At 37.1% G+C, this 27,942-nt stretch overlaps 1 protein-coding gene and 1 long non-coding RNA gene across 8 annotated transcripts in view; one reads left to right on the top strand and one right to left on the bottom strand.

Moving 5' to 3' along the window:
* Nucleotides 1-24,408, top strand: part of LOC111868465 (mucin-12) — a 194,903-nt gene extending 170,495 nt beyond the window's left edge. For 3 of the 7 annotated variants that reach the window (XM_033753069.1, XM_033753070.1, XM_033753068.1), the window contains 7 exons: nt 5,324-5,386; nt 7,189-7,248; nt 10,774-10,803; nt 14,086-14,164; nt 19,012-19,144; nt 21,967-22,118; nt 23,097-24,408. In XM_033753069.1, the coding sequence (XP_033608960.1) occupies nt 5,324-5,386; nt 7,189-7,248; nt 10,774-10,803; nt 14,086-14,164; nt 19,012-19,144; nt 21,967-22,118; nt 23,097-23,220 (641 nt within the window). In that variant the 3' untranslated portion in view covers nt 23,221-24,408. Of the gene's footprint in view, nt 1-5,323; nt 5,387-7,188; nt 7,249-10,773; nt 10,804-14,085; nt 14,165-19,011; nt 19,145-21,966; nt 22,119-23,096 lie in introns of those variants that run through there. The other 4 variants (XM_023859107.2, XM_033753071.1, XR_002843514.2 and 1 more) reach the window with 4 other exon arrangements.
* LOC111868466 lies at nt 16,013-26,818 on the bottom strand. Its single transcript, XR_002843515.2, has 3 exons — nt 24,833-26,818; nt 22,725-22,869; nt 16,013-18,848 (listed from the first exon to the last, which is right to left on the bottom strand). It is a non-coding gene; the product is annotated as an uncharacterized LOC111868466 (long non-coding RNA).
* Nucleotides 26,819-27,942: the final 1,124 nt, after the last annotated feature.

Genomic DNA, 27,942 nt, shown 5'->3' with positions numbered 1-27,942 from the left:
GCAGGATAAGATATTAGCAGAGATACCTCAGTATTGTACAAAAAGCTACACAACTGAAATTGATTATGGGAATCAAGAATTCACTGAGCTTCCAAGTGTTAGTCCTGTCCCTCAAACCTACGGTGGAAGTGTCACGTCTAGGCCTTCCACATTTCCTCAGAGTGAGGACATGTTCATACCCAGCTCAAATGTGCAGCAACCAGAAATGGAGTCAATGGAGTCACCTGACACCTCACTTCCTTCACCAGAAGCATTTACAGCAGTGTCCCATATCATGGTAGGCCCCACATCTCACCAAGCAGTTATGGTAACTCAGAGAACAAGGCATCGGTATGATGATGCAGAAGAGGAAGCCAGTGGTCGTAGTTCTGCTGCAAAGAACCTCAGTTCTGTGCTTATAAAATTCTCATCTGCTGGTGAAAATAGAAACTTGCAAACCGCATCTAAGCAGTCAAACAGTACCTCCCCTACAGCTGCATTGAGGAAGAAAGCAGATGATGAAGCGCTAAGATATAAACAAAAGACTTCTCTTCATTCATCCAAGAAGTCCCCCACCATTGATAGGTTAAGAAAGGATGCTAAAGAATCACAGCAGCATCATTTGCTCTCTAAATCAACAACACAGAAAGAAGAAAAATCTCTAACAGGTCCTGTTATTAGGCATCACAGTGAACCAGATATTGCATCCATGATAAGTGACGAGCAGTTCACAGAGTACCAGAAGAAGCTTAAAAGCAAAGCAGCTGATGATACTAATAATTTATGCAGTCCTACATATCAAAAGAGAAGGAATGGCACCTATGAGAGCATGGCATATTCACAGTGTTCACGTGGTCCTAATAGGCGATTAGGACAATTTTCTGATACAGGAAGTGTACCTGGCCTTTCTCAAGAATCTGGCTATCTTCCATCACTGTCAACTCATGTGCGTCCTGCTTCAGCTGAATCTCTAATTACTGCAACTAGTACAGAAGAGCTGCAGGAAAGTGGAGAATCGATATTAACCACACGACTGCAAATCCCAGTTTATAGTAAGAGTAACAAAGTGCAGAACTCGGCAGATATTTTTCCTAATGCTCCACGTTCCAGTTCATTGCATGATGTTTCAGATATGAGCACTCCAAGCAACACTGCAGACACATTTATGAACCCTTCCACTTCCTTATCGCCTCTTACCCTTCGTAAGTCTGAATCATGGCACCAGCTAGTAGCAGGACAGCAAGGAATAAGAAACAAGCGCCCACAGAGCCTTGCCTTGTCTGACCTCACAATACCAAATAGAAATATTCGTCGAATTCCACCAGCATTACCTAAAACGAAATCAAGTCATTCCTTATCATTCCCCAAGCAGTTTGAAGCTGCCTTGTCACCTGAAAGTGTAGAAAACAAACAGCGTGAAGTAGAAGCATACCTTAGAACTTCTGCTAAGTCAAAATCTCATGAAGTGAGACTGAAAGCTCGAGAACCAAAAGATAATTCTGTTCGTCCTCCATGTGAGATGTTGATTCTAGATGACAATCTTGAGAATGTTGATGAAGCATTTGAGAGTGTTTTTAATGCTACTGTATCAGGTAACAGTGAAACTGTATCAAAACGAAATACAACACCCAAAACAAAGCTATCAGTGAGGCAACCTGCAGTTGAGGAACATTTCCCATCCCATTTGAGCCGTAGTGCGTCATCACAGTTTGTACACAAACAGCAGGCTTGGGAAGACTCAAGCATGACACGGACCAAGTTGGCACAGCACTTGAGTAGTAAGTAGCTGCATCTAGCATGGAGTCAGGAAGTGAAATTCACTACACCTAAAATAGATGAAACACCAGCATGTCTGAAGAGCTGAACACTAATGTAGTCATCCGTTTGTGCAGTGTTTATACTTTGATGAGACTCACACTTTAATAGATGAGCTTCTTTTTGTAGTGCAGGTATCAAATGCTACTGAAAAATAACAGATTTATGCCTAGAGAAACAAGTATCTTGATTTTATTCATTTTTTGCAAGCATTAGCTTAGTTGCAAATAATTGCATAAAAGACATGAACATCTGCTTGTTGCTGTGCTAACTGGAACATCTGCAAGTTCATCTTCCACATCAGCTCCAGCATCCATGTGTTGGTTGGTCTGAAGGCATGAGATCTGCAAGTAGTGGGAGAAGGAATTTGAATGTGCATCAATCCAGATATGGATCCAGCAGCTGTGAGTCGGAAACTACATCTGATGTGGAAATTGATATCCCTGGCTGCATTTTTCAACTTACACAGAATGTTTCTGCTTGTCTTTCTTGGTAGAAGTTATCATGCAGAAGTGTTCCCCTGATTGATTCCCTGTTATTTATTCACTAGCAGTGACTCATGTGATTGGTTGTTCTAACTATCTCTGCATCTCCCTTGCATAATAAATTGTGTTTATTCCATACCTTCATTTTTATGCAATTATCACACTATAGTAGTATCATATGTAACCCTCATAGCCTCATATGACTGAATTTGTATTTTGTCTTTTTTACTATGCAGTAAGTGTATTTATGTTCAATGCTGAGCAGGTTGAGACTGTTCCTAAACTTCTCAGATGGTGGTTCAAATCCATGTTTTTAACACTATGCTTTCTGATTATATTTTCTTGTGTTAAACACATAATGGTGGAACTTTCTCTGCTTCATTCCAAATATCCAAGAAACTTTAGAAGGCTGTGTTGTAATTACAGTAGCTATAGTTGCTGTTCTTTTTGGTTTTGAATGTCAAGGAAGTTACTGTAATTTAACAGTAATAAATGGTATCCCTGGGATTAGAGCTTGAATGTTAGTGAAAGCAGGATGTAAAACTGAATTGAGTTTATTACCATTTGTAACTTCAAAGAGTTGTTAAAAGATTTCTTACCTTTTTATACTCTCTATCCTCAATATCTGCTCAGTTGTTTCCATAAATAAAACATTACTGCTAACATTTGTATCTATTTTTGGAGTTGCTGTGATGGACTGAAACTGTCATTATATCCAGGCAGCAGATGTGTTGGTGATGGGCATTTGAAATATTTCAGAGACTAAAAAATAATGGCAGCCGGTGCTTTAAACTTTCTGTTCAGATTCCATTATACTGAATAAGGTTTGAAGCTTGGTTTACCATATTGCTATATACAGACATTCTGTCATTGTGGCTTTGCTGAATATTGATCAGCTTCAAATTAAATTGTAAAAGAATGTGAATAATTTGATAATATCTTTGCATAATGAAACCTATCAAAGTACAAAAACTATACTCCTTGATAGTACACAGTTTTTGTCATTATGTGTATATATATATATTCTGAGCAAGTTGGTTGAAGCAGTTAACACTTCTGACTTGTATTTCGATGGTGGCCAGTTCGAATCTCGTCCAGGGCACCAGCTTTCTTGACTCAGATTTTTTTGTCACTCATTCCCTCCAGGCAAATGCCAATATAGTACCTCAGATTAGGGCCATGACAATTTCCTTCCACCTCCTTACCAGTTCATAATTCACTAAACATCCTATCATTCAGTGCTAGGTAGTGTGAGCTATTTACTGTGTTCTCAAATAAACCATAAATGAGTAAGTAAATAATCATTGCAAAGACATTTCACCTACTTTCTCATGCAGTTGACCTTATGTACATTACCTTGGAAGCAAATTCTACTGTTGCTTGGTAGACCTTGTTGGTTGCTGAATACCAGGCAACAATGAAATACACCTGAGCCTTAAAGATGATTTTGAGAAAAGTAACATTTTTCACTGGGGACTTTAGTGCAGATGGCATAAATTACTGAACATTTTTGATAAAATCATGATTTTGTGTTTTGTGTCCCATTTGAAGGGCCTCTATTTTTGTGCCTGGAATATTCAGATTCCCCATGCTCTGACATAGGTTGGATAAACTCTTGACTCCAAATATGAATAAAATCCATCCAACCCTTCCAGTGCTATCAGGGCCACACATCCATACTGAGAAGACTGCACACCAGAAACCACTCTTTCATAACCACACCAGCCAAAAACGCTTTTATCAGAGTTTTTGATATCATTACTTTCTCATATATACTGATATATGAAAAAGCAAAAAGAATAACATTTTATATTGCAGTGCCTTACATAATCTTTTAACAATCACGAACCATACTGTCTCAACGCTACATTTTGAAAATTTTACAAAGAGTAATTCGCAGTTTCAGTCTTCTGTGGATAAATAGAAGTTAAAGATGAAAGAGTGGAAGAGAAAGTACTATAAAATTTGTACTTCCTAAGAATTAATGTGTTTGTAGATATACATGTCATGAGTTTTTATATTTGAGGAAGGTTTGAGATGCAGGAAAACTGTTCAGGATTATAAGCTAATACAGATGAAATAATGAAGTGTTAGGAGGATCAGTCATTTATAAAATGAATTGGCTGAGTAACACTTGAAGTTCACGAGTAGTAAAGTCACATACCAATTAAAACTGTTGACAGCCAACATACACAGTTCATCACCTTAACACTGAAAGGGATTGTGTGTTTTTCATACGCTTTACACTTATTATTGGATGTATTTCCAAAGTCCGTGTGTATTTAAAATTTCAGTTTCAATTTTGTTTTTAAACTGTGATACCACCCGCAGTGTTGGGGTATCATTAATGTAAGAGTGTTGTATAATATAAGCAGGAAATGCCCATCACTATATGCATTCTTCCTGCAGAAGTGCTTGGTTTGTTTCAGCCTGCCTTTTTGTATGGAAGCCATATTATATTTGTGCTACTTAACTCATGTATTATTGCCATTTAGTGATGTAATAATTGATTCAGTCATTTAACAGAATGCAAAGTAGTTCTGCTTTTTATTTTGTGTTCAGAAAGGAATACATACATAATAAAATATGCTTGAACTGTAACATTCTTTGTACATAGAGTTCATTTTATTCATGTCACAGAATGCTGTATACAATATATGTAGTTCAGTATGGATGTTAATTAATATTCTAATCGTGAACTACAGATACCTCACAGCGAATAAACTATTGTAAAATATGTAAGTGGTATATGCACTGTATGATTTCTTTATAATTCATTGTAGATTTTATTTTTTCTGATCTGTACTGTGGAATATGCCTGTCTTCTGATGGATAGAGAGTTTCTGTGTCTCTTCGTGGATATGTAAGCATTGCCTTCTTTTGAAAATATGCTGTTTAAAAATTTCTTGGGGAATCAGTTTATTCAAATGTAATAAGTACACATATATGTGGTCTTCTGTCAAAAGTACATTGCATATTTGTTCTAGAGCTGTCTTTGTAACTTAATGCAGCTAGAAACTAAAACTTTGTTTGGTTCTTTACAGGACATTCCGAGTCCAAGGTGACATCATCCTCCACAGATGGCAATACTGTGACCCAAACTGAAGGTGAGGCACAGTTGCTTCCTATTATTTGAACATAACAGTAACATATGATGTATATCAGTTGCACTATCCCATGATGAAGAAGAGGCAAGATTGTTCCCAAGGGCAGCCTGTTTTACTCTGCGAGGTGGAAATGTCAGACTAAGCATGCTGGGCTATTGGTAATACTCTAGACTCATATTTTGGAGGTGCTTGATTCAAATCTCAGCTGAGACCCAGCCTATCCTGACTGAAAGTTTTGTGATTTTCCTCAGTCCCTCCAGGCAAATGTCAGGTAGTACCTTGATAGGTTCATGAATCCTGTCACTCAGTGCTATGTAATCCACTTACTTACAGCGTCATAAAGTAACCCAACCCACAAAGAAAAGAAAACATTCACATGACTTTTGGAGAACTCCTGCCATTGTTTGTGTACACTTAATCTCAATATGTTCATCAATTAACTGTAAAATGGTCTAACAATAGTTCCCCACACCTTGTCTTCATTGGAGAATAGCATAAAAAGTAATGCATTCTTCCTAAACTAATTAATTTGGATTTCATTCATAGTGGAGTATCCTAGAGCTCATTCCTCCTCATAGCATTGAGGATTTTGTTAAAATTTAGTGTGACTCTTCCTTCCCTGCAGTTTTATTGAAATTTATTTTATATTGCTGCTTCTCTGACTTTAGTGGGAAAGGAAACACATGAACTCAATGTATTACAGTGTCTTAATTAGTATTTTAGGCTAAGAAATTAGTTTTTAATCTATATACTTTTATTTCTTGTACATGCGTATAAAAGAACACCCACAGACCCCTTGTACTGTGATGTCATAATTTTATCTTTGACTGAACAAGGAAACACGTTTTTAATCTGCCTTCTTAAAGAAAGAAACAGGCTTGTGAGGTCACCATGCTATGGCCCTCCCTTTTAACTTTTGAACCAGTTTGCCAGTTATTAAATTTGTATGAACATTATGACATTGGCAACCACATCAGCCATATCATCTTTTAATTTATTAAATCAGTAACAGTAAAATGGCGGTCACATAAACTTCTAAGTTAGAGCAAATCTGGAATCACATTATGCAGGATACCGAACTTATGCACTTTTTATTAAAATGTTACTTTTAAGAAACTGAAAAACAGTATGGCAGCCATGTGCATATTTTCTGTATCTTTTGTTTGATAGGGACAACTAATGAACCATTAAATGTATGAATATGAAATCTGATATGAAGTTAGATTGCATGCATACCTATTGATTATATAGGAAATATTGTTATAAGTCAACAATTACAAACATGGCGATGGTTCAGAACTCTGGAATGTACACATGACATATTGTATTTGGAGCCACTACTTCAGCAATTAATTTTTAACAAAAGTGGTGATTATAATCATAACAGTTGTCTGTGTGTGACATCACAATTGCAAGGAATAAAATAAATACTAACTCCAGTAGAATCAGATCCTGTGACATCTGCTCATTAGCTAGTAGACTAATCTGTCAGCTAAATAATCTGTTGCTGATTATAAACTTAACATTATAACATTAGCAACACAAGATCTGTAAGGCTTGAAGTATGTGCAGTAGAAGAGTAGGCTTTATGGGTTCTGCCTGGAACTGCTTGTTTGTTTTGAGTCACAGAATTACTCCTATTAGTACAGTTTATTTTACACTGAATAATTTGTAGCTAATGTTCATTACTTAGCAAGACAGTACAGGATCCATATTGGGGGATAAATTCAAACTCTTTCAAACTAACCACCACCAGATTGGTCTTCAACCAGACATGGCTGACATTGAAATTTTCATTACAGTGACAACAAAGACATCTAGCTTCTCAGCGACCACAGTGGGGAAAGGCAAAGTATCCAAAGGTAAATATTTCAGCATGAAATAATATGTCAGTTAGAATGCACACCATCATTTTAAGGATTTTAAATGTCAGAATATATGAAATGACAAATGTTAGCTCTTCATTCTAAGCATGTGCAAGAAGGACTCTTTCAGTTTAAGATGAGACAAATTTGTAAAAAATTAAAAAATCAAAATGAGAATGAGAATTTTCTGTAGTAGACCATCCCCCCTCCACTGTAAACACATTTTATAATACTAGCCACCTCTTCACAGTGCAGTAAACATACTATTGTATTTGTCAGAATGGAAGATGTTTCTGAATGTAAGACAGCCTTGTACAAGGAAACATGCCTGCACAGAAAAAGTAAATTTATGAAATAATTTTATGCTAGGTTTGTTGCATAGAATTTCCACCTCCTTTTATATCTTAGTTTTAGTTCTGTGCATGCTGTATCACAGTATTTAATGTACATTTTCCCTGCTATCTCCCACTGACAAAGCCTGGTCATTAGGTACATTGCTGTAGTTATACTGACATAGGTTGTCCAGTGATTGAGGTTAGCTCTTTCTAAGGGTTCTTCTTGTTGAATTTAATAATGCTCCACGAACAGGACTGCACTGCAGAACACCTTTTTCTCTCTAACCATAACTTCCAACAGTGATAATGTAGGAAAGAATTCATAAACGTCTGTTATAATTTCCTTTGTAACGTATGTTGGCAGTTCTTCAGGCTCTTTTATTGATCTGGAGTGTGTCTAGTTTTGAATAGCCATTAGCATCTCTGTGCACGAAACTAACTTTCCATTCTCCCTTTCTACCTATACAAATGATGATTTTCATGTAGAATTGGCACTATTTTATTTCTGTTCTTGTTGTTTCCATCTTCAGACATCATCTCTTACTGCTTGACAGCTGTTTCTTTTTTCTACATATTTAATCACTGTAATCTTAAAGTTCCCATTATAACTGTACTTGATAATTTTTGGCACAATATTCCCTTTCTCACTATCACCTCTTTTCTTAACATGATCTGCTAAAGCGGCCTCCGTAGTCTAGAGATAACGTTCCCACCTCATGACTCGTGGTATGCGGGTTCAAACCCGGCAGAGGTCGTGGAATTTTTAAGGGTGGAAAAATTAAGGGAACAAGTCCTCTGGGAGGGACTCTAAGCCGTGGGTCCCATGTCGTAGCTTTATGGCACGTAAAAGAACCTCATATCTCCTAAGGAGATCACAGCCAAAATCAAGGACGTTTCCCGTCCAACAAGTAGTCTCTAACACCTCTGATAGATGGGGGAAGCATTATAGATACCGCCAGCTAGTGGAGGCCGAACTCGCTGGCTCGGTCGGGACTGATGGTACGCACCAATATCGGTAGGATATAGTGACTGGTAGAATATCATAGAGGGAAGCACAGTGAACCAATACTGGTCTAAGTGCAGGGGGAAACCCACCCTCTCCAATAACTAACTAACTAAGTAACATGATCTGCTATATTTACTATAATGGATACTTGTATTGGCACAGAATCTAGTGATTTTGTGTACTGTGTCTTCCTGTTTTTGCACTATAAGTTGGTGGGAAACTCATGGAAGCTTGTGGCTTCTGACCCTGAGTCATATTTCTGCCTCTCTTGCTTGGTATTCTCAGAGCACAATATAGTGCAAACTTTGGCATGACACATTAACAAATTTAAATATAAAAAATCATGACCCACAGTTTTTACCCCATAAAATAATAAAAAGCATTGTCTTCCATTCATATAAGTACAGTATATATCCATTTTGACATCAGATGCAACATGCAAAACCAAAGCAAGTATCAAAAAAATTCTGAGTTGAAGACTGAAAAATAAACAAATTGAAATCAGGATTTTTCTTGATTCAGCCTTGAAAATTAAAGACTTGCACATGTTTAGTATATTTTCTAAAATTTCCATATAGGTGTAATATGAGGTATAACAGTTACACCACCAACCAATCTCAGTATTGCCAGTACATTGCTATGAATAACTAGATTCAGTTTATTCGAAATTGGACCTTCTCATGTGGTTTTTGTATTTTTGAGAGTGAAAAGTCTCATGTTCATAATGGCTATTACCATCAGTAACAAAAAGCATATTAGCACTGTTTTGATCTCTAATTTTCATATTCACATTTTAACCTTTGTCATGAATACCTTGATTATTTCCATTAGAGGCCATGATATTCTTTCTGTTTGTGCTGGAGAAACAACTCTAATCAACCATCACTTTTTAAATCAAAATGTTGGATTATTCCAACAATTTTCTGAAAGCGTAGAGCAAATTTCTTTTCTATCATTTTGCTTACCTTTGAGAATTTTGGCACAACTTAATTACATCTTCTTTTGAACAGTAAACTGATGACAATTTGTTGTCATTTCAGTTAGTTTCTCCACATTTCAATGAGCTCTGGAAGTTGTCAAACCACTTGACCATTCATGAGCTGTAACATCTCCCTCTCCATCTTTAAATAATTTCATCCTCCTGAAAAACTGTATGTACTGATTGTTTCTAGTACATAAACTTCATGTGATATTTTGTAAATGTCGTTATCATTTTTCTCCAATCTGATTAAAAGTGTAGTATTGGTTTTCTTATTTAACAGCCCATGTTTTTGACAAAGAAACAATATTCCATCAATAGATCACATACTGCAACCAGAAAATAAATTGGATTCTAGTGATTTTTTACAAACCGCTGGATCAGATAAGGTGATCCACTAACATTTCTGCTAATTAGTATTGCTAGCAGTTGCACAGATCAGTCCTATGTATAATTGTCACGTCTCATTATGAATTATTGTTTAGAGAAAAATTTGTTGAGAAATCAGCATCAGTATTCCTAAATATTAATGTTCAACCCAGTTCAAGTTGTTTTTTAGTGGTGAAGACAGCTGCTTTCTAGTCTAGTACAGGACAGCACATACAGCACATGTTTGTCTCCATATTGTGATTCCCTTGTAGGGTTTAAAGCTAAAAGTCACGTGACTCAGTTCACATCAGGAGAAAGTAGTGTGATAAAATTACACAGATGGTTTTAGCAAAGGCTCCAACTTTTCACTTTCTTCGTTAACTATTCATTTTTACGGAGTTTAAGATGATGCACAACATTCAGAAACTTGTTAATCCCAAATATCTTTGTGTGTATGCTGGTCTTATTAATTATTTGTCCACAAAGGCTAAATTACAATAAATTCATCCAAATTTTATATGACAGCATACATATTCCATTAACTATCTCTTAGTATTTACTTCCTCCAGTTATATACCATCATTTCCACTTCACTTCGCTTCACTGCACTGTGTGAAGAAAACTAGCCTTATGTGGATAAGAAGTAATTTCATCAGCTGCTTCTTTATAGACGTAAATGTGTAATAGGATGAAATCATGGTGAGGTAGCGCATAAACCTTTTAAACGATTCCATAGGGCAACTTAGATTTGTGCTAGAAAACTTGTTTCCACTATAACATGTATGTTTCTGTTTTCTTTCCATTGCGGGCTTGTGTCATGACTATGAACTCAGATGTGTTAGACCTGGTCAGCTCCTATTTCTGTAAGCCTTTAAATTCCAAATTATTCTTTAGATCTGTAGCAGGTAGCTGTCTGGCTAATGTAGAATAGCCCAGTGTTGTTGGATATCAACACACAGGCTAACCTGAGCCATTGTGCACATAAGTGGTAGAGGTCTACTGATTGAATCAAACTGTTGTACAAAATTTATACAAAATCATAAAAATTATTTTTTTTTGTTTTGTATTCCTTTCAAATATCAGTGAGAATTAAGTTAACTGTTACTCTGTTTATTTCACACTATGCAGCACAAATCTGTTACGAGCATGCCTAAACTGTTTATTTAAAATAATTGTCATGTGTATGTGTGACTATAGACAGGGTTTGGATTGGTGACATGATTTATTGCCCTTTTTTTTTTTTTTTGTTTCATTCTGGTCCGTCACACTAACAATTACAAAGACAAAAATAACACCGTCTAATGTGACTATTTAAGTTTTATCATTTGAAGACTCATCACCCTTACATGTTTCGATCCCTACGGATCATCCTCAGAGGGCATCAGCACTTTTTTGGAAACTTCTGTTACAATAGATGTTAATTATATACATACACATATAATGTCTGAAATGCACAATGTACACAGTGTTCATCCTTTCACATTCACAGCAGCCTTCCTGGTGTTAAAACTTTTTAAAGTTTTTTAAAAACAGAAAACACCATTCTTCTATGGTTGCAGGCATTATCTTGCAGTAACCACTGTTTACAGTGTTACTGTTTAGCAACAGGTCTGTATTCCACATTGCTCCCTCCTTAAGGCTATTCATCCCTAATAGCCTACAGGCATACTGCCATTTCTTTTCTGAGGTCTGCATTTTTACATCTGATTTGTCTCCTCTTCCTCCCTGTGACTCGGTTTGCATGGTGTTTGCTCACAAACTGCTCCCGCTGTTGTCAGTTGTCCCAAGTAGCTCCCTGATATGGTGCGAGCCGGTCCAGCTGTACCACCATCATCTTTGATCTAGGGTTCCACTGGATCCTGCATACCACATCATTTATCTGGGTGACTACCTTATATGGACCTTCCCATTAGGATTGGAGCTTGGGTGACTTCCTCTTCATGTGGGTTGGGCAATAGAGGCACACTCTGTCACCCTCATGATAGCCCACACAGTTGGCCAGTCTGTCATGAGTCACTGGTCACTGGCCAGCTTCAGGTGTTGGCTGGCATAATTGTGGATGTCCTGTAGATGGTCCACTAAATTTTCTGCATGATGTGATTGTCATTTCTTGTCAGGGGTGCCCCAAACAGCAGGTCACAGGACAATTGGAGTTCTTGCCTGAACACTAGGCTAGCTGGGTTCAAGCCCATAGTGGATGCCCTGTAAGCCAGGAAGAAGATAGATAATCATGCTTACCAAGCCCTCTGATGCGATGCAGTGATTTTCCATAGGTGCTCCTTGACTGTTTTGATGTGTTCCACGATGTTATCTGACCATGGGTGCAGGGGCATGGTGTGCATCTTTCTCGCTCCCAGGCTTTGCAAAACCTCCTGTATCTAATTAGACTCGAAGTTACAGCCCTGATCATTATGTAACCCCCTCAGTACTCCAAAGCAGCAGACAAAGTTGGTAACCAGTGCTCCCACCACAGTCAAAACCTCTTAATTTGGAATAGAATAGGCTTCCGGTCACTTGGTAAAATAATCCATAGCGATCAGGAGGTATCACTTTCCTTGGTCCCTCTGTAGAAGGGGTCCCAGTGCATTGATGGCTATCCTTTCAGATGGGGCCCCGACGCTATTTTCTATTGTTAATTTTGAAGTGAATCAAAGATCTACCACTTGTGTTTTCAAAGGCTGTAATAAGCTTGATATTGCACTGTAGTTAGCAGCCACTAAAATTTTTATAGTGAGTGTCATGAATTTCAAATGGTTATATACACATATACCTGTAGATAAGTTTCAGCCATTGTGACATGTATTTGCATGTGTTTCTGTTTCTGTGTTGTTTGTCCCCCAGAACATTACGATACTACCCATTTATCTTTTACACATTTGTTAGACAATATGTAAAATATTTTGGACTTCAAACTCCAGATTTATATATTAGTGTGAAGTAACATGTCACACATCACAAATTGAACGTTTAGATTGTGTTCCCTTCTTAATTTTAGTGTGACAGTTTACTGAGCTCAATTACTGTTGTTTAGAATATAATTTAAAAATGAAGGTAGCTCAGTCTGCAAAGTGACTGGCTTCAGCCTGGATGAGTGAGGTTTAGTTCCTGGTGAAAGAGATAATTTTTCTTCTTGCCGCATCATGACCAATATTGGGTCTCAACCAGCTTCCTATCCGGTAATTACCAGTGGTTCTTTCCTTGAAGATATGCAGCTAGATCATGAAGCTGGCCACTCAGCTGAAACTACTGCAAAGGTCTAGAATACGTGAGCTATACTCTGTACCCCCTGTATAACTTCATGTTATGTGTACACATAGGAACACACATTAGTGATGAAAATATTTTGAATGTTCGGTAAGAAATACCACTTTAACCAGAGACTGGTTGTTCAAGGTGAAGTTCTGTCACTTTTACTCACAGGATAACATAAAATAGTTGCTACTGAACAGACAGACCTGTTGCACCATGATTGTAATGTATATAGTAAGAAAATATTTGGTGAAAGTATTGGTTTTGCTTTTGTCACATTCAGAAAAAGTGAAACAGTGATAAAATTACAGTTATAACTGTAGTATGTTATATTGATGGACGATCTTAGGAAGGAAAAGGTTAAGTTTGTTGCAAAAGTAGTGGTAATATCCATAAACTTCACCAAACATCATGAAAGAGGGATCTACCAGTTTTGTTTCTCTACAAAGGTGACTGTTCTATGCCCATCACATCTATGAGCAAAATGGTTTTTGTTTCAATTTTTGTCCAGTTCTGTGTAAAAGACTGAGTTCTTTATCAGCTTACCTTTATTTAGCTTCTGTTATAGATGGGGTGAATCGCTTAACCTCATAATTACAGAGATTAAATTCTCTGTCCTTTTTCTTGAAACCATATTAATTGAAGTGTAAGATGTAGAGGGGAGTAGAAGTAAACCTCCATGCATTCTTGACCTCAACTCTTGGCTTCATACTCATACTGCTTTACCTTTAGAGAAAGACCCTAGTACCCATTGACTGGGAGGTTAGATGAGGCCTAGAACCAGTCTGCCATATGACTTATCCAGTTCTAAAACGGAATTGAGCTCTGTACTGTGTATAGCCTGTTTGGATGTGTGCTGTGTGGTTTGTTGTCTGACTGGCGTGTCCCCCCTACAGCCCCCCTTGGAAAGGCGATGTCCCCCTTCGCCAAGTTCCAGCAGCTGGACCGTCAGAGTTCGTCCCAATCAGCACCCAGGTGAGACGCATGCTATGGCCCTCTCTTGTCACTTCCATGTTGGTTACCCTGATTTAGCCTCAGAATAACTGATGTCATCAGGCCATTGGCTATTATAGTACTGTTCTGTAAAATTACTTTAAAACATAAGTGCTATTGTTATATAGAATACTCTGATGGAGTACTTCATAACATGAGTCAGATCATTCAAGACATAGTTTACCAATTGCAGATGAGATAAAGTGCAAGAATTTGACATTGTAATTTATTTTTCATAAGGACATAATTTTAGCATTTCACATCTTACACTGTATTAAAATCAAATTTTGATGACCCATAAAGCAACTGAAATTTTCCAGTGCAGTTTTGGCTACAGACAATTAAGTAAGAATCAATCCTGTAAAACAAACTGAGCTAAGAGATAAATATTCCAAATGAGCAGAAAATATCAAACTTTGATACTGTATATGAAAATGGTCATTTCCTTCTATAGCTATTAAAATTTCAGTTAAAAATATACGTAGTACTCGATAGGGTCAGAGGCTATCCTGTGGTGATCTCTGATTATTCACTAGGGGAGACTTCCTACACAGAAGCTAGAGATTAAGATTGTGTATGCATATACAAGGCATACATGCTGAATAGCAGAATTCAGCTGTCATGTATGATGTCCTTCATAAAAGAATATATATACTAGTAACTCCCCCTTTTACTGAACTGCAAAATGACAATGAACATGATCACTGAAGGTTGGTTGATGTATTACATTTTGAAGATATGCATCATGTTGCAGTTGCATCTGTGTGTTATAGGTTGATATTGATGCGTTTACAGCTAAAAATTTAAAAAAATTACAGACAGTACAGCCCAGTGTTACAACAGTTTTTTCCCATACAGAAAATTTATTTAATTTGTTATTCTTTTACATAACATGAAAACATGCAGACTCTGCGTCTACATCTGCCCCCTTTCATAAGCTACTTCTGTGAGTACATGGTACATTGCTGGAAGAGTCAGTTAGTTACATTGCCCATGTACTGTGGAGAGCATGCTATGTTATGTGCTGTATTTAAATGAAGCAATATGCAGTAGATCCTATCTTTACAACTTGGAACTCATATTAACAGGGTACATACTATAAATTTGCTGGTATAAGTATCTTCTAATATCTATTCTTTTATCTTATCATGTGCTCAAACTGCAATATGGTGTCATGTTTGATGGGGGTAACATGTTGCTTATATGTGTACCTGATCAAAATTCTTTGTGATGCATTGTTTTAAAGTCAGTCACACTTACAACAGAAGCAGACTTCTAAAAACTGCATAGGAGAGACCACATATTATGGAAAGTTAGTTATTCTTCAGTTAAAATCCTTTTATCTTTCTTTATCCATTCAGATATAAATAAAAATGGGACAGAGGGCACTACTTAATCCTTTGCTGCATGTTAGAGTCCAGTTTCATGTTTGTTCTGAATGTGGTGTGTAGATGACATTTAAATTATGAAGAGTTCTTTCTACTGGGATAGAAAACTGTATAGTTCACTGAAAGTTAACTGACATTTTGGAGGAACGCCGCCATCATGTTCAGGGTCAAAGAATAAGCTAAGCAAGAAACCAGCATGAAACAGGTAGCAAGAAGAGCAGTCAGCTTGCTTAAATATTGGTTTGTGTAGGAACCAGGAGAGAAATGTAAGACAACAAATAAATTCCCCTTGGCTCATCTATTCCCTCCTGGTTCCTGAATAGAACAAAATTTCGTCCAGCTGATTGCTCAGTTTGTTACCAGCTGAATGGTGGTTTCTTGCTTGGCTTATTTTTCTACTCTGAAGATGGAGGCAACATGTTCCTCCAAAATGCTGGTTGACTTTCAGTGGATTACATGGCATTATAGCACAGAAGATAGAACTCCCCATGAGCACCACTGTGAGAAACTCAGAAGCGACATCTAAATTATTAGATGCAGAATGACACATTTGTAGGAAGCAGGAGATAAGGCAACACACAAAAAAAATTGGTTGAATTATTTATTTTTATTCTACAATAAAAGTGTAGTGATACAGTAGATATGTAATCACTAATCAACATGGTAGTTTTATATCACTTACTGAAACGATGAACCCACTGCCCATTGTAATTTGAGCAAGTCATCAGTATATATATTTCTATTTTATTTTTCATGAAAATCAAGTGGCATGATGAAAATGAACCTGTACTGAAAAGTAAAACATGTAGATTTATTTCCTTCTAAAAGGCTAATAACATTATTTTTTAGGTATTCTCCAGTTTCTCTAGAAATCTTCCATTAACTCTAGGAAAAATGTATAAGTGCAACTTACAACCACTATTGTAGTAATGTGCATTGTATTCTAAAATCACTCACATTAGGAGTAGAAGACATTTTTCAAATTTCCAGGAGAAAAAGAAAGAGATTAAAATTTTTGGATTTAATGCTTTAATTTATATATACTGTACTGTGCTGTTGGAATTCTTTCATATAACATCAGATGTAAGTACCTGAGGGAATTAAGAAAATTAACTAATGCTGCTCTTGGTTGTGTAACAGACAGTTGGGGAAAACTCAACACAATTCTACACAGGGAAGCCTCTCTTCATCTAATCCCCAAACTCTTCTCATTCAAATTCTGTAATTTAACTTGCAATCCAACATCAACCATGACAAATCACATGCAACCTTCATAGCTACACTTACATATTTCATACTTAAGTTATGTATATTTACAAGGCTCTAGCTTATGTATCTGTGGAGATTAATCTGCATTTTACATCTGTGTAGAAGCACAGAATTGAAAGTATGTAAGGGAGTTAAAATTGTATTGCAGATGCAGATAGAATTTTATTTTACTGATTTTCTATTTTTTCCTGGAAAAGTTTATTTCAACAAAATTAATGCTTTACAGGCAGTTTCAGGAGCAGTGAATAAAGCGTGGATGTGAAACGATATGTTGCAGCCAGAAACAGTTCTGTGAGGATAAAAGTTAGCAAGTCAGGTAGTCACAATCATCAGTATGTGACCGAATTTGGGACTTCCTTCAATATATGAATTGATTAATGGTTTGGTTGAATGATTGGTTGATCAGTCAATCAATTACATGCATTCCATGAATGCTGGTTACTTATGATGTGAAACAAGTCAGCGTACAAACAGATACACTAAGCAAGTCATAGTAGAGCAAGCACAGAACACTTCATTTTACATAAATGGGAAATTATTTATAATTATTCTACAAGAAGTATTATAACTTGATATTTAAGATGATGTTAATTGATGCACAGCACAGTTTACAAAACAATGAATATAGTAGGAGGTATGTGACAAAAGGAACTCTTTGAATGTTTTTTTTAATTAATCATTTGGCATCCAGTATGAAAAACTGTTCATTAAAATTTTCAACTAGGGACCCAGTGCAACTTCCATAAAAACTGAACTGAAATATCGATTTAGATAATTTAATTTCTATTTCTATTAGTGGTGTAGCTCAGAAGTGCTTGGTCGGAGGACAGGTTCTGTATTTCATTTTATGAACGCATTCTTCACCATAACAAATCTATATAATGTACAACTCTTTATTGACCGTCACAACACAACAAACAGAAAAAATCAAGGACAGCGCCCAGCTAAATCTATATAATGGTTATCTCACATGGTAAAGAATATGACCATTATAAAAACAAAATGTATGCTGTATAGAAACATTTAATTGTCCCTATATTCACTTCTGAAGCTGTTCCACCAGCATCAATCACTTCAAATTCTCTCTCTTGGGAGTCTTTGATTACATTTTAGGTTTGACCAAATAAAACAAACTTATTGCATTTGTGGAAAAAGCAAACAATAGTGGCAAGTGGCAAGTGGTATGAGGTATTTACATTATGCCAAGTTGTTTTGGAGCACTAATGCATAGTGTATGAGCTGTTATGGTTGATGCTGGTTGAATAGCTTCACATACTTTTACTACAAACTAGACCCTGAGCAAACAATGAGGTAGGCTTGATTCACTTTGGCTGGCTTCAAGCAGAGGGTTTCCTGTCTTAATTGTGGTGCTTACATATTCCCTAGCTGCCTCTTGCTTAATTTCTTTCAAGAGTAGTGCAGAGCTAATGCTAGTAACTGCAGAGTGAACTGTAAAATGTAATTGTTCCTGTATTTCAGATACATTAAAACAAAGCCCAAGCATTGTTCTCATATTACCTGAGATAAGTGCAAATGGACACCTCACATAGAATTCTACAGAAACTGTAGTACCTTAAAATATCAACTTAAAGAATTTATTTCACCTTATAACTGAAACCTAGTGACTCATAATTTGCATACTGTTTTTTTTCCCCCATCATATTTATGTGATTATGAATTAACACAGATCCTGTTGCTTTATTAGAAATTTCTGTGAATTGATTGTATCCAAAACATTGGATCTCAATCTGGGTGAAAAAAGCACTCGTGAAAAATTCATGAAATTTACACATTAATTCCTTGGCATCAAACATTTCTTGAACAAACTTGTTGCTGTAAGTTATATTCAAATTGTTTGATTGCAGAGAAGAATATTTTTAACATTGTTTTTAAATATATGAAAATTTTGGGTAGTATGCCTTTGGATGGCATTTATGGATGTCTTGCTTCTCTAACAGCAGAGAATTTCATCATTTGAAGAACTATGTATCACAACATGCACTGAGGTGCTGAAACCAAAAAGAAAATAAAAGTTTGAATTAAATTGCTACTGATAATACAGGATCTTCCTCTAAATGAAACAGCACTGCATCCTAACATTGGCTCTGTAATTTTCTCCTAACTAACCAAGAGCAACTCTTGACATTGTCTGTGCCTCCCCTGTGCCTGCAGCTCCCCTAAGACCCCTGGGGGTACAACTGCAGCCCCCCTTTTTAAATTCACGGACCCTAAGCTGAGTCGGAGTGCTTCGGGGGTCAAGGACAGGCTTCTATTCTGGTGTCAGAGCAAGACCAAGGAATACAAGGTATAACAGTAACACTAGCTCATCTGTCTCATGCATGGCTTTGTACAGACATACACACACATGACTCAGCACGATGTTCGGAAATCCCAGTAGTAGATTTAAAGCATGGAGACAGTCCTTATATTAAATTTGTAGTGTTTCTGTGTAATATTCTGTACTGAATGCCATAACAGCATACTTCATTGCTTGTGAAAAGATGTGGTGGAATATCTCTTTACAGCTTGTGTGTTATAATGTTAGAAATCAACTTGCTGCCTTATGGATGGTGTCATAAAATTTGTGAATTAACACATTTTCTCACTTTCATTATTTTAAAGAATGATGTTACACTCATGGGTAATGTGGAAGTTTGATAAATATTTTCTAGTATCATCAGATCAGATCTGTTAATCAGTGTGTCATATCTCATGTAATATGCGCATCACATCTCTGTAAGTGTGTTTGTTACAACTGCATGGAAATTGAATGTGAATTGCAGTTCTTTTTTTTTTCCTGAAAGCTTCCAAGGTAAGTTGTTTTATGAATGCACTATAAGCATGTAGAAAAAATGGTTAGAGGTGTCTATCTTGCTAAGTCTGGGCTATTTACAAAGAAAATTTACAAATTATTATCCCTTAAATATCCATTTTATTTTCAAATTTCATTTCTGTGTTGTTCCATGTAACTTCTGTTGTGCTTGTTATGAGGAGTACACTTATCAGAAGCAAAATATATTATTCATCAAAAATTTAAACACTGTGGTGTCAGTCAGGAAGATGTGTGCCTTATATTAGAGTTCTCACCCCCCATATTGTTCATTTCAGTGGGGGGAAAAAGTTAACAAATTGAAAACTGTGTTCTAATACCAGAGTTACTCTATAAAATTGTTTAATACAAGAAGTAATAAATATAAACAGAAAAGGCAAATATCAGTAGGTTTTTCTGAAACTCGCAGATAAGCACGTATTACCAATAATCCATGGGATGAATTTCCAGCAAACTACAAATCAATACAAATTTGGATTGTGAGCTCAGTTTCATAATCCATTTAATTTCATGCATTTGTAAGTCACTGTTTTTTAAACACTGAATCTCCTTGTATTTAATACAAGGAGCGTTCCGTATATAATGCCTCCTATTTTTTTTAAAGAAAACTACAACAGATACAGAAAGCATAACGCAGTTAAATAGAGCAATATTTCAGCTACTTAAGTTATTTTTCCACATAATCACCACCATTCATTATGCACTTTTGCCAGTGATGAACAAAAGCCTGTATGTTGCACCTGTAAGTCTGTGCCAGCAGAGGCTAGCCACTTCCTTACAGCTGCAATGACAGCATCATTGCCTGGAAAATGTTGCCCACGTAGTCCATCTTTCATAGGCCCAAAGAGATGGAAATCTGAAGGTGCTAAACCGGGGCTATAAGGTGGATGTGGTAGGACAGTCCAGCCAAACTTTGCAATGTGCGCAGCGGTCGCCAAACTGGTATGGGGTCTAGCGTTATCCTGTTGCAAGCGAAAGGTTGTCTGCTTCTCTGGCCTGACTTGGGGAATGCAGGCTTTCAGCTTAGTCAGCATCTTGTAGCGTTCAGAATGGACAATCTCACCAGGCTCCAGGAAATCCAAGAAAATCACACCCCGCCTATCCCAGAAGACCATGCACATCACTTTCCCTGCTGATGGTCGTGTCTTGAACTTCTTTTTTCTTGGGGAATCTGGATGTCTCCACTCCATGGACTGTCTTTTGGATTCGAGCTCATAGTGGTGACCCCACGTCTCATCTCCGATGACGATGCTGTCCAGAAACTTGTCACCTTCACCCTCAAACTGTTGCAACAGGTCCTGACAAACTTCAATTCGATGAGTTTTGTGGTCCTGTGTAAGCATCCACGCGACCCACCTGGAACAAATTCTGCGATAATCCAGCTTCCCCCAACATCGTTTCCAATGCATTACAACCGATATTAAGCTGTGCACACAGTTCCCTGGTCGTTATCTGCCGATTCGTATGGATAAGGCGCTGTTCATTGTGAGGAGTAGCATCTGAGCAGGAATGCCCAGGGAGTGGCTTGTCATGCACTTCACTTTCACCACTGTTGAAACACACTACCCACTGCCTCACTGTGCTGACATCCACTGTATTGTCTCTGTACACCTTCAGCAAGCGTCGATGGATGTCAGTGGGTACAATTTGTTTGGCAGTGAGAATTTCAATAACACATCTCTGTTTCATACGCACTTCTATGTCAGACACTATTTTGGTAGATTGCTCTGCTGTCGCTGTCTGTCGCACGTCAACCAAACTAACAGTACATTGGCGGGAAGGATCAACCTTTACTACAACACCAACATCCATCTCAGATGTTACATATTAACACAAAAAAATAGGAGGCATTATTTAGGGAATGCCCTTCATAACTTAGTTATAAGCCAGTGGATGTTGGGAAAATGTTTGTTTTTATGTAATGAATCTGAAATAGTTGTTTATTTAACAGTGAAGTGATTCTATATTTTGGGCTTGAGTATACTTTAGAAAGAGTGTTGCATGACGTGAAACTTAGCATTGCATATATATTCTCTGATGTGAATAAATAATGATAAGAATGTAAATTGTAGTGTATGTATTTAGAATATATTGCTGAATGTAAGTTACAAAAAGAATTGTGTGCATATGTATAATTTTTCTATAATTGGAGATAATTTAAAAACTTGGCCTGTCACTTATTTGAATCAAATTGTAATATAATCACAGTAATTAACTCTGTTGAAAATAATACATGTATAATATGAGTACAGGTTGTATATTCCCAAATGCTCTTTAGTTTTTTGTGTCTGTTACAGAACGTTCAAATAGAAAACTTTTCAACAAGCTGGAGCAGTGGTCTGGCATTTTGTGCACTTATCCATCATTTTCTCCCTGATGCTTTTGAGTATGATTCCCTTAGGCCCGAGGAGCGGCGGAAGAACTTTGAGCTTGCTTTCCGAGTAGCTGAGTAAGTTACATTTGAAGATATTTTTGGTGAACATTGCATACTGACATCAGCAGCAGATACCAGTTGAAGAAAGTAATAGTTCTTTGCTTGGTTATATGGTGAGAGGCACGTGATATTAAATCTTGGTGCTTGCTGGGCTAACCCTTTGGCCCTGAAGATGGAGGCAGTATAGTCCTCTAAAACTTCTGTAAACCTCTGCCAGACTGCATTTCATCACATCCAAGAAGAGAAGACTCTTCATGGTCACTACTGTAAAAACCTCATCTCTCAAGTGCACTTTCTATTTTCCAACCTTGGTGGTGTACTATGGAGTTGGGATAGCTGTCAGTATAGTGACAGGCTGTGGGCTTGCCAGCCAGGGTTCGATTCCTGGCAGGGTCAAGATTTTCTCTTCTCCACTGTGTTCAGACCTGCTCTGGGGTCCACCCAACCACCTACCCAGTTGGTACCAGGGGTGGTTTCCCTGGGGGTAAGTCAACCAGGGCATGAAACTGACCACTCAACTCCATCTAGTGCCAAGGTCAAGAATGGTGAATCTGTGCCCCCCCCTCCAACTATGTCTTCATGGCATACTGCTTAAAAAATTAAGCACATGTGCTACTTTACCTTTACTTCACCTGATGGTATACTGTAGAATGGTGGATCTCTCATTGTGGATATGTAATTTTTATAGTGGTAGATTTCTTGTTTGTTACCATTAATTTCAGTTCTTACTCATTTATTTTAGTTCCATTTTCACAATGGCTGCTCTCTGAAACATAAAATAAGTGAGCAGTGATGAAATGCATAATAATTAGAAATTAGAAATTGTAGTTTTTTTGTGTCCTATTGGGTTGACTGCTAGATAGGCAAAGTTTCTGCCTTAAAATATTCCCTTGATTTGTAAGTTTGAAATCTGTACATGATTTAATCTTGAAACTTCACCAAACCCTGACTGGAAACAAGAAGTTTATTGATAATGCCTTCTCTATTTTTCAGTGAAAAGGCCGGGATTGCGCCTCTGCTGGACGTTGAGGACATGGTGATTATGCGTAAACCTGACTGGAAATGTGTCTTCACATATGTCCAGTCTGTGTATCGCCGCTTCAAGGACCAAGACTGATCCCTTGATGACAATGTAATGCTTGAAGTAATGTTCCTATCTCATTCATTCAATCAGGAGAAAATTCATGCCTCCTTCAAATCCTTTCAATAAGAATGAAGATATGTGTATTTTGTACAGAACTGTAAATTAGCTTAAATTATCAGACTATATAGTGAGCATACATTGTTGTATAATCAGAACTGTGTATCATATTCACCTGCATATGGATATTAGCTGAAAGAACAAAGAATGTTAATATTTGTTTCATGCTTAAAAAGTACACAAATATTCTCATGTGTAAGAATATAAATATGTGAATATATAATAAGAGTAAGGTTTAATGAAAGTGAGTACTTGCTAATGCCTTTCAATGCATTGAATATGGTACACATTTTGTGGTATATATATATATGTGTATTATTTGTATTATTTGTTGTGATGATTGTAGACAGGCAGTCAGACAGAAATGATGGATGATGCTCACAGAGCAAATATTGTGAAATAACTTATACTTGCCAAGAATCCAGAGCTCCAGTTTTGCCATCTCATTGCCATTCTTTGAACCAACCAATCGACATAATCTTTTATTAACTAGTGCTTATTAAATGAAGTTTCCTACATTTCTTTTTAAATCTGTAATTGCAACAAATTCATTACTTCTCTTGTTGTAGCCGCTTGTACCAGAGCTACAATCATGGTGCTTCCCTTCTGAGAAACAGTTATATAGTCAGTGAAAACTGTGTACATAACAAGTCTTGACATTTAGCAGTTTTCAGATTCTGTTCTTTGCTTTCTTGCTCATCTAATACTAAAATAATTTTTTGTTGTTCAAGATAGTTCATTTATATATTTTTTTTCTCTTGCCGGCTGAGGTGATATTTATACTGAAGTGGATATTAACAACATTTTCTATTTTAAAAGTGTAACTTGCACCAGGAATGTCTGGGTGTGTTAAATTTCACAACATTTTTATCTGGAAGCCAGACGGTTGATGTAATTGGTCATGTCTTTCAATTTTTAATTTTATAATGTCTTCTAGTATGGCTTACTAATTTAGATAAAAGAATGAAGCTTCCTATCACTATAAGTAAATAAAGCAATTGATATTGTTAGAAAAAGGAGTAATTATTTTTCTGCTGCCAAAGAAACTTTCCCGCTGGTATGTATGTAATGTCTAAAGCAATGAAATTTTGACTCTTGAGATGATATTGAATTTGTCTGATAACAGCCATTAGCACTGAACCCTTAACCCTTTATCATTTGTGCACTCCATTATGGTGTTGAACCCTGGTCCTGATCCAGTTAGCTGTTCATTACATTTTTGTGTCAGTAATGTAAGGCGTGAAACTAGCAGGCATTTCAGGAACAAAAAGAGGAAATATCTGAAAGACAAAATTAATGAGCTTGAAATAGAGTAAGAATCAGAATATTCCAGATTACACCAATACATGAATTTAACCCTTCAGCACAGGCATTTAAATATCACTGTTGTGGGGCCTCCTGTGGTAGTATTTTTTAATTGCCCATTTAAATTTTGCTCTAAATTATGTATCATAACTTTTGAACTATATGAAGTATAATTATGAATTTTTCACTGAAATCATCTTAAAAGATGGTTTTATAATCTTACCTTATAATATGAGTGCCCTGTATCTGAGCGATGGAAGCAAGTGGATTAGAAATTGAGTTTCGTATGGTATTTCTTGAAACATCCATATAAACACAACCCTACCTCACATTCACTACACCAAAAATAAATTCTTTCCTTTTACCATGTTTTGCGCACACCACATATCTTTTTTGAGCCTTTGCTTTTTCCCTTTGGCTGGAATATGCTTCAGGAAATGTCGTTCTGTGAGTCTCTTAGGCAGTGGCTCAACTGACAGACGGCCATATACAGGATGAGGGAAACCAGAACCGTGATTTTCCATGAGGCCTTGTGCTAGTGAAAGTCTGAACTTTAGCGTGCCCATGTTTTTGTTATTCGGGAGACACCGATATATGACCATTGCGTTATGTATTGCTACATTGAATAATGTCTTGAATAACTTCTGATACCACTTAGTACTCTTCTTTCCTTCAAGCAAGTACAGCTGTAGCATTTGATCTGTCAGATCCACTCCTAGCATGTTTTTGTTGTAATCACAAACAACCAAGGGCTTTGTTTCCTGTTTGTTTGCTTTATTCACAACCACACACATATCATCTTTGTGGTATGTTGATATCATAGTCACTCGGCCATCGCAACTATGAGGTCGGCGTTCTATTTAGACTGACTGGCAGAGCTGAACGTTATGTTTACATGAACAGAGAGCGCATTCTTTTCACAACAGCCCAGTGCAATCGTCATCATGCTGGTGTGGTTCATTCCATATTTATGGGCCTTCGAAATTAAGCTTACAGCTTGGCGTACGGTGTACAGCAAACCGCAGGTAGGACCATTTAAATACCAGCATACCGTATATGGCAAACCACGCTGAAGGGTTAAGGAGGGTTACCAGCCTATAACTAACTTGGTAAAGAATATGAATGGTGATCTTACAGATTCCCACAACATTTGAATAGGTGGAAGAAACACTTCTCTCATGTACTGAATGTACATAGGTCCAGTGATGTTAGGCAGAGAAAAGTTTATAGAGATGAGCCATTATTACCTAGCCCTAGTTCTTTTGAGTTTGAACTGCCATTGCAAAGTTTGAAAAGTATAAATCAGCAGGTGCTGATCAAATTCTGGCAGAAATGATTCAAGCAGGACATGAAACATTATGTTTCAGATCCATGAACCCATGTTTCTGTTTGTTATAAGGAACTGCCTTGACAGTGGAAGAGTCTATTATTGAACCAATTTACAAGAAGGGCAATAAAACTGACTAGTAATTATCAAGGCCACTAGATGGGAGGATAATACTGAAATGGATCTTAGCGAAATAGGATGGGGGGTGATATGGACTGGATTCATCTGGCTTAGGATGGGGACCAGAGGAGAGCTAGTGTGAACACAGCAATTAACCTTCAGGTTCAAAAATGTTGGGAATTTCTTGAGTAAGTGACTGGTAGCTTCTCAAGAAGGACCCAGCTCCCTGGAGTTAGTTAGAATACTCCTTTATTTAGAGTCACCCTATAACATTTATGTCAGATTCTGTTTCCTATTGCTCCAAACAGATTTCTATTATCTTTCCTAGATTTGAGTTACTTACACTTATCCTAATAGGGTTGTCAGTTCCATGTTTGTCATGTTTAGTTCATGTGACAGCTCTGTCAATATTCTATTACCACTTGTGTGTTTTATTTTCATCTCCAAGATAGTGGCTTGTGAATGAATCAGAATGATATAAAAATTAAACAACTTCTCAGTGTTCTGCTAAATATGTGTGTGTGTGTGTGGGGGGGGGGAGAAAAAATCGATCTGTCCGTAAGAAGTTTCCAACACACTGTCCAGGTAGTTACTTTATTACGATGTGGGAAGTGCCCACATTCAAGCAAATGTTTGCTAAGCAAAGTGAGTAAACAGCTGTTGCTAGACAAAGCCTATAACAGTATGGACAGCGACATGTTTTCTGTAGGTCTGACTAGGTTATATAAGAAGATACAGTGAGTGGCAGTTCGACAACTGACCCTCCACAAAGCTCTTGTTAGATCCGTAACGACTTATGCTAGTCCCACCTGGGAGTTTGCGGCAGACACCCATCTAATGAAATTGCAGCGCCTGCAAAACAAGGTTCTCCAAGGCGCACACTGGTCCGCAATTTGCACGTGGCATTCAAAATCCCATATGTATATGACTAGATAACAAAATTATGCAGGCAACCATACAAAATCATGATAATGAGAATGTTTGCAACACTTAAACTTGGCAGCAGTCAGGCATACGACCGTTCAAGTGACTAGACTGCTGTGGTAGTGAATACTACTAGAAATAGGGCATAGTCTGCTGTACTGAGCCTGGACTGACAGAGGCCTTGTATATATTATGCATACTAGATATTAAGACTGAATTGTAAATAAGTGTACATAGTGACAATGGACCAATACTATCAACTATGACTAACAAATGACAGAACCGATCTCTTGTCAGAGAGGGCACCCCAAATGGACAGGACAGTAACTTTCATATAAGAAAAAAAACAAAAAAAATCTGGTCATGAGCCCTAGCTGGGGCTTGACATCAAGACAGACTGACTGACCGTCAGTCGCAATGTGACTTTGACTTTGACAGTCTGACAGTTCTAGTTCAGTGTTTCATTTCAATACAAAGTTCAAGGTGTTACAGAGTTCACTATGATTAATTTTACTATTCTTCAGTTCTTAAAACTCAAGTTTGTCTGTGTATACTGTGCAACTGTAATAAATATTATAGAACAGTCCAGTAAGTAGTTGTCTCTTCATATAGTGACATCCCACAAGGGTAATGACAGGGTGATACACATTAATAAAAGTTTCTTATGTGCTTTTATAATGGGGTGAGTAGGAGTAAAGTGAGGGGATATGGTAGACCACCAGTCAGAAGTATCTGACAATAACCTGCTAGATTGTTATCTAATGAGAAAATGGAAGTGTTTTCAGGGGTTATAGTCCTCTGCTTATGTTCTTACTGGTTGGTGAATATCCTACAACTGTCTAACTCCCAGGCTGGCAGCCATCTCACATCAACCTTCTACTCTTCTCTTCACTTACTGACTAACTGCTGCTCCCAACTTGTCCCAGTTATAACATCTTGGCTTGGACCATGTAGAAGACATC

Source organism: Cryptotermes secundus, unplaced genomic scaffold (assembly GCF_002891405.2).
Source record: "Cryptotermes secundus unplaced genomic scaffold, Csec_1.0 scaffold169, whole genome shotgun sequence".
NCBI lineage: Eukaryota > Metazoa > Arthropoda > Insecta > Blattodea > Kalotermitidae > Cryptotermes > Cryptotermes secundus.
The sequence above is the reverse complement of the archived record's forward strand: the minus strand, read 5'-3'. Positions and strand labels throughout refer to the sequence as shown.